The sequence below is a fragment of the Ascidiella aspersa genome, chromosome 1 (genome assembly GCF_963924565.1).
Source record: "Ascidiella aspersa chromosome 1, kaAscAspe10.2, whole genome shotgun sequence".
NCBI lineage: Eukaryota > Metazoa > Chordata > Ascidiacea > Phlebobranchia > Ascidiidae > Ascidiella > Ascidiella aspersa.
Window position 1 is genome coordinate 39,909,140 of NC_139447.1, and position 10,028 is coordinate 39,919,167.

Sequence of the window (10,028 nt, forward strand, 5' to 3'; positions counted from 1 at the left end):
GATTGCTCAACTAAACTTTGGAAAAATGTTGTTTTATCATTTGGGTTTAAATGGTATTCTAACAGAACACAAATTTCTAAAAAATCCTGTGCTTTAAAATTTTGTTGTACCATCTTGGGTAACAATAAAACATTGTAAGGTCTAACTTCATTCACATAACTCTGATGTTTAAATTTTTAACTTTGTTTTTCTTTTATAATCCTTAGATATGTAATGCAGTCATGTTGTGCAATAAAAGTTTTATTTTGTATCTTAGTAAGCTTGCCTAATGTTTTCATCAAATTGGGAAATTTTAGTTGTTTGCGGCAACTTTATGAATTTAGCTTCATAGTTTTACCAATGATACAAAAAAATTCCTGTATAATTATTCTTTATTGTTTTAACAGGTTTATTGTAGATTGCTAAACATGAGCACACAATACAGCATTCTGTTCAAGCAGGAGCAAGCCCATGAAGACGACATCTGGGCGTGCGCGTGGAGCAAAAGTGAAAAAGACGGCACAGAGCACATCGTGACCGGAGCTCTCGACGATAAGGTCAAGTGTTGGAAGTGGGTCGATGAACAGCTGGAATTAAAGTGGGTTTTAGAGGGTCATCGCTTGGGAATCGTGTCGGTTGCCGTTAACCCAAGCGGTTGTATCGCGGCCTCGAGTTCGTTGGACGCCCATATAAGGTTGTGGGATCTTGAGACTGGGAAGCAATTACGTGCGATTGACGGAGGAACGGTCGAAACTTGGACTGTTGCGTTTTCACCAGACGGAAACCACATCGCCACTGGAGGGCAGAGTGGCAAGATTGTTATCATTAACGTTGATGATGGAAGAAGTGATGCAGAGCTGGACACTAGAGGGAAATTTACACTGAGCATTGCTTACAGTCCGGACGGAAAGTACGTTGCATGTGGAGCTATGGACGGAATTATTAAAGTGTTTGACGTTGAGAGTAAGAAGTTGCTTCACACGCTTGAAGGTCATGCGATGCCGATTCGATCGCTCGCTTTTTCACCCGACTCTCATCGACTTGTTACTGCTTCGGATGACGGACAAATCAAGGTTTACGACGTAAAGAACGCAACTTTTATCCACACTTTGAGCGGCCACTCATCGTGGGTCCTTGACGTTGCGTTCTGCCCCGATAACATCCACTTTGCCTCGTGTTCGTCCGACAAAAGTGTGAAGATTTGGGACAGTAGCACGCGACAATGCGTCAACACGTTCTACGAACATCGTGACCAAGTATGGTCGTGTTGTTACAACAGCAACGGATCAAAAATTGTGTCGGTATCCGATGATAAGGCTGTGCATATTTATGATTGTCCCATTTAAAAGCATTAGGGATAAATACTTTGTTTATTTTAAAATTAAGCAACTAATGTGCTTTTCTTATGCTTTAAAAATATCAATACTCATGGATAGCATGTGTATCGAAATCATTGTTTTTTGTATTGTGTGAAATGAAGTGGATTTAGTTGAAACTGTTAGCAACTTAATTGCCGATTAACGACTCTTTGTTACCAGCTTGCGTTTTATTTGTAGGGAGCTTTTATAAATTTTATATGGCGTCTAAAATAGTGAACAAAATGCTTCTCAATCAAGACACAATATACTTAATGTCGTTCGAAGATTTTCAAGAACTCTTTCCACCTCAATTGAGGTAATTCTACCCAATTAACTGTGATATTTAACGTATTTTGCCAACTTTCTTGGCTCACTCAATGTATACTTAACTTGTGCTGTTGAACTCCATTTTTTTAAATTGTTGAGAGTTAAGAAAATTTTATAGAAATAGAGTTATTTTTTTTACAGATCTCTTGAAGAAGTAAGATTTTTATTCAAGGCAATCAAGAAACAACAAAAAGACAATCGCAAAAAGGTTAAAAGAAACACAAAAGAATACATGAAAGAAATAGTGAGTATAAAAAAAAACTTTTTAATTTTATTTACACTATAAATAGTTAGTCAACTTATATATAAACCTAATTCTAATAAAAACAGTGAAAAAAACAATGAAAATAATCTATATTATTATGTGGTATTTTGATCTGTAAGCTATTTAATATAATGCTTTTATGTAATATAAAATGTTTAATATTACATAAAATAGCTTTTTGGGGATGCTTCTGGTTAGATTCTCTGTTTGTCAGAGTAAAATTGATCTGCTGTGTCGATGTTGTCTTTAGTTTTGGGCCTTGCTACCATTTAATAAGTTGTATGTTTTCTTTATAATAATGCAAATTTTATCCGTACTATTTATGATATTTAGATAATAGCAAATGTTTAATTTCACTCTCCTAACCACAAAAAATTGTTTTTAATAATCAGAAACAAAATGCAGCAAAAGAAGCTGATCCTGAATTTGTTCTGAAATTGATGGAACTACTCAATGAAAACTTGGACAAGGTAAAAGTTGTAAACCATAATTTGGGGAAAGTTTTTCAAGTAATTTACAATGTGCTTAACGTGTTTATAAAACAAGTGTCAAAAATAATACTTTTGATGTTTTTTTATAGGAAAACACTGTATTTGATGAGATGATAAAAGATGCTGAATATGCAGTAGACAGGTATTGCATTTTTTATCCAAGCTTTTTAGGTTTCTGTAAAACAACTGGCAGAATCTTTTTCTCTAAAGTGCTTAAAAATTCCATTTTATACCTAGCCATTTGTATTATTTAGTGAAAGGTCTTTGCCTGCTCAAAATAATTCACAAAAAGCACATGCACAAATTCAAATTTGTTTGGTAAGAAAAAAGTATATTCTTAATTTGTTTTGTAGCTACCTGGAATATCGTCAAACCCAATTTGACGAGATGTAAAAAATGTTTTGTTTTTAAGCTTCCAAATATTTCTGTACAACTGGCTGTCAAAATTTTTCTGGCTGAAAAGCACTTTAGAATTCCATCTTTCACCAAATTATTAATACTATTTTGTAAAAGTTCTGCTAACTGATAATTCACAAAATGTCCAATTTTCATGTCAAATTAGTTTAGTTAAAAATTACCAGAATGTTTAACAACTGAATTGTTGTGTAGTTACGTTGAATACTGTCAGGCACAGTTTGGCGCGATGTCGCAGCAAAACATTGAACTTCAACAAAAGGTTTCAGCTGACCAAAAGGTTTGTTGGGTGTTACCCTAATTAAATTGTTCCTAACCTTTTTTCTTGTGTCTCCTTTGCAAAAGTTTGTTGGACTGTGACGCACCAAACGATAGGAATTTCAGTAATTTTTCAAACAAATAAATTACAAGGCCGTTTTATATATTTGTTTGTTTCTAAAAATTATTTCAAATTGCTGCAGTTTTATGCATTAAAAACGTGTTGGAATACACATCAAAATATAATAATATCTGTAGCCATTGTATAAACGCAATAAAGTTTTCTTGTGGTTTATGAATAGTATGTCCGTTTTTATTTTACTAAACATGTCTTTGATTGATATGGTACACTAGTACACTTGAAATGTAGTTATTGCAAATACTTTAATTAAACATGTGGATTTTGGAGCTTTTAATTTAAATGAGTATTTATCGGAAAACTTAGCTACTAATTGTATTGCTTTCATTGCATTCATACATTTTATCTTTTTAAATATTAAAAAAATATTTTTCTGACAAAAATTTTTTTTTTTCGAACAAGGGATTTATTTTTAACTGTTTCTTTTGCCAGGAATTTTTCTCCCATCTTGAAATACTTCGCTGAATCAAACTTCCACTTGAAGAACAAACATCCATCTCACAACACCAGGACTGTCGGGTCGATGTAGAACAAGCACAGTCCGACTCCTTTGAAGAAATTAAGCCGAGTTGGACCTCAGCTGAAAACTAATGCACTGCGGTGTCCCGAGTGCGCCCAACAGCACTGTATACCTACAAACTACAATCTTATTATTTAAAATAGATTAGAGCCTTATAGGGGTGAGAATACGTCGTCGGAAAATACTCCACTTTACGTTATTATTCCACCTTTACAATTTACAGTTTGCTGCCTTTTTGAAAAAAAGTGAAATCAGAATTTACATTGCAACCCCATTTTTTTCTAAAACAAATAAATATATTCCAACAAGTTGGAGCTTAAAACAGCAATTTTATGTAAGAGATGTACTCAGTCACGTTTATTATTGTGACGTTTCTAAAAAAAAAACATAAATCGTACTAAAACGGCAGGAATCTGATGGGTTTTTGACGACCCCACAAAATGTTAGGCGACCACACTTGAGGTCGCGACCAACTTGGGGGCCACTGGTCTAGAGAAGTCTAATTTGTGGCCAAAAATCAGACAGATTCGATTTTGCACAAACCTGGGGAGGGGATGTTAGGGGGGTGTTTATTTGCCCCGCCTTCCCCCTACATTTGAAAGTCAATCTCATGTACAATATAAACTTGGTATAACGGTTTAGGGTTTCCATTGCAAGTTATTTTTACATTATGATCTTGTTAGTTTTTACGAAATTTCGCAGGACCTTAAAATTGGGTTTCCTCGACGATTATATTTTTGTTGTTTTTTATTATTGTTTCGTTTTAAGATCTATTTTGCAATTAAAACCACAAACATAAAACATTTCGATCGATATTAGGAACCTGCTTTTGCAGAATAGCTAGATTTACTGCTTTGTACATTCCTTAACCAATTTGAAATACTTTTTACTTACCTGACGGGGTCTTTAACCGAATCACTGTGGGGTTTGTGTCCTGGCATCTTTCTCCCGGGTAACACCAGGTTTTTTTGGGCCAGTAAAATACTAAAATTATTACTTATACTGACACTTATATTATTACCTACACCCAAACAAAAAGGCGAAAATGTTAACCTTCTGCTGATGCATTTTAACTCGGGCCCTACCTCCCTGTGGCGGTTTACCTTCGGGAATGGTTGTCCGGAGGAGGGCCTGAACCATTACTAACACTTCAGACATTCCCGGCCTCCTTTTTAGCCAATGGGAAGAAGAAGCCACTACCCTTTTACCTTTTACTCTTACTTTATTTTAGTTAGTACAAAAAAAAACTAATTTGAAACTTGCTTTCCCCTAGGAACCCTGCATGAGCATTATTGCGAGCTTATTCACAAGCCACAATTCTTGCAACATGACATAAGACCTGTGAAGCAATAAAATCTAAAGCGGAGTTATCTATTTTGCCGTCGTATTACCTATTTTTGTGTTATTCCGAATTGTGTTTTATTCCGACGTTAATGTTCTTCTAATTTCGATGTTATGGCTGAAGTCCACAAATTCGTTGCAATAACAAATACTGAGTCAAATTTCACTTTGCAATATCGTTTTTATTTATATGCCATTCAAACTGGATGAAGACGAAAGGAAATAAATACAACTGACAATAAACACAAGACACATTTGAAACAAACGTTAAAACGCTGCAGGTTTGCGCAGAAAAGTCTATTGACCTTCGTGAGCGTTGCATGAGCATGAAACATCACAACTGCATATGATCGGTTTGTATCTCGGCCCTCTCACGACGCCTTTCACAGTGGAAGTCCCACGGAACGCAATGATTGTCGAAAACAGGTTTTGAATAAATATTTCACATTTAATATGAACTTGTGCGAAAAGCGGAATTATTAGGAGATTGAAACACTTAACGACTACAAAGTTGAGCATTAAGTTGTCCAAAATAATTCCATAATGATCTGTACCCATGCAGTTTTTTACAAAACGTAAATACCATTGCGTTCTAGTTTTTAATTAATTTGAAAGCTCGCACCTTTTTGTCGCTGATTCGGTTCCAAATTTTAGGAAATTATTTTTTAGTTTAAGAACTTTTTCTCAAATAGGTTGAATAAATCAAAATTATCTTAATCCCTGCAATTAGGGAAATTATAATATAACGTTGAACCTCTTTTTGTTGGCAGTAAAAGTCCGTTTTTAAAACAAAAAACTTAAAAAAATTTAAAACCTCACTGTTGAGTTTAAGGCCAACTTTTTATCCAGGGTTTCATCTAAGGATTAATAGACACATTTTTGTTTTATTTATTTACTCAGTGGTGTTTCAGTATTGCGCGCTTTTTGCCATTTTAACTTATAAGAATTATTTCCCCCACTTTTGTTATCTGCCGCACTAATCTCTCGTCCAACAAAAATGGCGGCCATTTTTGGTCCTCTCTATCCAATCAGCGCGTACCCTAAGGTCACGTGAGATGCGAACACCTTAAACCAGCACAAATGAAACTACAACTTCAAACCCCGCTTAAAAAAGTCGCGACGGAATCAGAGGGATGCGTTTCTGCCTCTGGCGCGCCGTCTAGCGGTTGTATATTTTTGACTGCGATTAGTTCCAGGTTCTGAGTGTGCAAGGGCGTACAGGAACAGCTGGTCGAGTTTTTGCTGGTCTCCTGGCGCAGTTTCACGCGTTCGTGGGGCCGCAAAATGCCCCAGATCTTTCTCCCCACCCTTGTGAGGAAGTTTATGAGCACACTGGAGTAGAGCCAGGGGTTCAGCGCGCTGTTAAGTGGGATCAGGAGAGCCGCGGTCACCGCGTAGAAATCCGCACTGACACTAGCGCCCCCTAACGACACGAAGCTTGCGATGCAGACTGGGATCCAGCAGAGCATGTTTGTGAGGATGAGACGAACGATCCTGCCCCACATCGCAGCGTCTTCTTTGCTCCTTGTGTCCACTTTGAGCGACTCGCTGTTCTGACCTGGACTTCCTGCGAAAAAATTAAAAAAAATTAAAGTGAAAAAAAATAAATAATTTAAACATTTTAAAGTGACAAAAAAATTTAAGGTAAAAAAACAGTTTTTTTTGGGACACACCTCCTTGTTTACAAATTGGCGCGTGTTTTTTTAACTCCCATTTAATTTGTTTTCCTTCAAATAATAAAGAATAAAAATAACTGGGGGCATTGATAAGCCCAAACCGAAGGAGGGTTTTAGCAAATTGCAAACCGTAACAAACCTCAGGTCATTGAGCCGTCGGAAAAAGCAGTGTATGAAATAAATATTGGTGATAATTATTATGGGCGTTTTACATATTTCAAACAAAACGAATTTGTTAACTTTTAAAATTTCCTCATTTCCACGTCACAAAGAGCGAACAATTGTAAATGGGCAGGCGCACAATTGGGTATTTACAAACCTAATTAAGTCAGTGCTAAATATAGTTAAACATATTATACTTTCTTACTTAGTCTATCATAAATTATTTAAACGAAATTTGTGTTTGAAAAATTTTAAATTCTGAAATTTTACGCCAGAGAAAGAAAAACCTACAAGCGATATATGTGTATTGGATGCATTTCGCTGCAAAAGACGTCACAAAATCATAAACAAAATGAACCTTGAGTTTCAAATCCATAAACATAAAACCGAAATGGAGTCTAAATTCATTGAGGGTTTTGTTTTCAACTGAACAATAATTTATTCAATTTTTAGATGATACACTAAGACGTAATTTCTTAAAAAAATATTTTAGTTTAAATTATACGCTAAGATTCCAATTAGGCCCTTTAAAGTAGACCACGTTACCCAAAGGTCCACAGATCCCAGTTTAAGAACCCCTGGCTTATATTGGCTGCGAACTGCAGTTTGACGATTTCAACAAAATGTTGCTGCTTACTTGTTGATGAAAGTGACGCCTCACAGTAGATGAATATGTACGCTAGGATCATGTAGATGAATGCTGTAAGGTCAGCCATCATCAGAAGTAAGGTGAAGCCACTCCCCGGGTCGGACAACTTGCCGTACAACCTATCACAGAAAAGCAAATTGAACACCTTTTTTAACAAACTTTCGCTGTATTGTTGCTAGTTCAATTTTGCAACTGAACACAGAAAGGCGTAATAAGCACGTTGTACGAATCAAATGAATATACTGTTGTTTAATTGTATTAAAACAACCAAAGGTCGATTCAGTCAATTCATCGCCTGCATAACGTTGGTACTTTTATTATTTTTTTTCAGTGAGAACCATTTTACAATTGAAAAATATAAAATATTGAAATTATTAGTTTAGAAAGAACTGCTTTAAATGATCGGCTAAACCTAACAGAAGAAAAAATGGTTGCAAACTTCCTAGTTTACAAAGGCATTTAAAGACATATTTTTTTCAACTATAAAGGATCAAAAAAAAAGATATATTTAAATATTTATTGAAGATTTAAGGTATGTCGCCCTATAATTTTATTTATTTTATATGATCTTTATTTCGATTCTTTTTTAAGTTTTTTTTTGTTTTCCACGTTCTGTCGTTGATGAATTGCTGTTTTATTCAAGTGTTACATTGTTACCGAGCTACTCATGAATTGAACAGCTGGATTATTTACCAGTTGGTTGGGCTTTTAATTTCCAAACAGACAAAATGCTCGATATCATTATAACTACATTTAGCTAAACCCCGAGATTTTTCAATCGAGGTCGTTCTGCAACAGACATTAGAATAACAAACCTTGAACTACAAGCGTTATAAGTGGGCGAGTAAGTACCCAGAATAAATGTATTGTTGTTGTAACACGTCTACCATACTCTGGCCGTAGAATTACAAACGACCTTAATCTGTTGCGTTTACCGACTAAAATAGACCTGAATAACACTTTTTTTAGCTGTAATAACCGACTTTAACATACTACCTGGATGCAAATTTGAATTCTGAAATCACAACCGTTGGGGAGCCCACAATCACAATTCGAGCCATGTCATCAGCCGCACATGAACGCAGCAAAATAGATGTTTTAAAATGGCCATAACCTGTGTTTTCAGGCTAGTTTACTCTAGGTAAAGCCTACCGGTTAAAAAGCAATGCCCTTTATTTTTGCCATTTTAGTGGTCAAGTTGTTTTTAATAGAAGTACTCGTTTTTAGGCGTTAAAAATGTCATATAGGCCTATGTACATCGCCAGCAAAGACATCCGGGGATTATATCGTAATTCTAATGAAATAGGTGATGGTAATAAAACTAAATAGAAGCCCGAAAGTCTAAATTATTTCGTTTGGTAAAAGCAAGTTGCCATTTTGTTTTATTTCTGTTGTCACTTTTTTTCCGAACTTACATAATTAGTAACAGTCGCAAAAAAATATTCTTCAGATTTTTCTGTCTTGGTCAAAGTCAGTCATTGATAACATTAAAAAGTTAATGCCTGAGTTGACCCATATAGGAACGTCCAAAGAATATTTTCTCAAATTTTAAGTGATTGTCGTCATTTACGTGTTAGGGCGAGGAGATGTATTTTTATTTTACACATTCAGTTTGCAAGTCGTAAAAAATACTGTCGGGCCCAAATAAGCCAGTAAGCGAGCGAAAAAGTTGGTTGTTAGTTGACGAGTCGCACTAATTTCGCGTGTTTAAACACAAACTGCACTTTGCTTTGTTTACCCAACTGTGAGAAATGCAACCAAACACTGAGCAAACAAATTTATCTCATGAAGCAACAACACTCAATAGCTAACCGCCATTTGGCAAGGCAGGATGGCCGAGTGGTCTAAGGCGCTGCGTTCAGGTCGCAGTCTCCCCTGGAGGCGCGGGTTCGAATCCCGCTCCTGTCATTTTTTGCCTTTACCTAATTTTTTAATAAGCACTTTGAAAAAATGACAAGATATTCACATGTTTTTATTCACTTTTGAGGGCCTTGATTGGAGTTAGTCAGTTTCTAAACTACCCTTTCTAAAATTTATTTCAAACATGTACCACAAGCTCATTAATTCAAGCGGTTCTATAGTTGTGGTTGATTCATTATTCCGATGTTCAACTTTTCTTAGCTAAAACACACTGCTAGGGTAACTTGGCCATGTACATTATAGAATATTAGCAATACAAAGCAACACTGCGGAGTCCGGCTCGGGGATTTGACTACTTTTTGCAAAATACTTACTGCGATTCATTCGAAAATAGCTTGTTTACAAAACTGCTATCAAGTAGGCCTTGGCTCTACAGCCCTCATATAAGTTTATTTGGGCAGTTATACCTTACCTCGGCAGGCAAACTCCATCTGTGCTGAAATATCCGAGATGCTTTGCGAAAACTTCCCGGTTCTTGGCCACCAGCGGCAGTATGGAGTCAAACGTGGGCGTTGCGGGATTTTTAAGG

The 10,028-nt window shown here is 35.9% G+C and overlaps 1 protein-coding gene, 1 long non-coding RNA gene and 1 other non-coding gene across 4 annotated transcripts; all 3 read left to right on the forward strand.

The window, feature by feature from the left end:
* The first annotated feature begins 398 nt into the window (after positions 1-398).
* On the forward strand, positions 399-1,535 carry LOC146170483 (uncharacterized). Of its 2 annotated transcripts, XM_083381580.1 has the most exons (2): positions 408-445; positions 725-1,535. In XM_083381580.1, the coding sequence occupies exons 1-2, from the start codon at positions 408-410 to the stop codon at positions 1,323-1,325; spliced, it is 639 nt and encodes a 212-aa protein (XP_083237706.1). In that variant the 3' UTR covers positions 1,326-1,535. The 2 variants fall into 2 exon arrangements, with proteins under 2 accessions (XP_083237698.1, XP_083237706.1); XM_083381572.1 differs by having other exon boundaries at positions 399-1,535.
* A 274-nt stretch (positions 1,536-1,809) lies between these two features.
* On the forward strand, positions 1,810-4,200 carry LOC146170484 (uncharacterized). Its single transcript, XR_014494524.1, has 5 exons — positions 1,810-1,908; positions 2,322-2,399; positions 2,510-2,562; positions 3,030-3,114; positions 3,664-4,200. It is a non-coding gene; the product is annotated as an uncharacterized LOC146170484 (long non-coding RNA).
* A 5,204-nt stretch (positions 4,201-9,404) lies between these two features.
* Positions 9,405-9,487, forward strand: Trnal-cag (transfer RNA leucine (anticodon CAG)). The gene has a single exon. It is a non-coding gene; the product is annotated as a tRNA-Leu (tRNA).
* Positions 9,488-10,028: the final 541 nt, after the last annotated feature.

Excerpts from the sequence above, each read along its gene's own strand:
- LOC146170483 (XM_083381572.1), top strand. The coding sequence starts at position 408 with ATGAGCACACAATACAGCATTCTGTTCAAGCAGGAGCAAGCCCATGAA.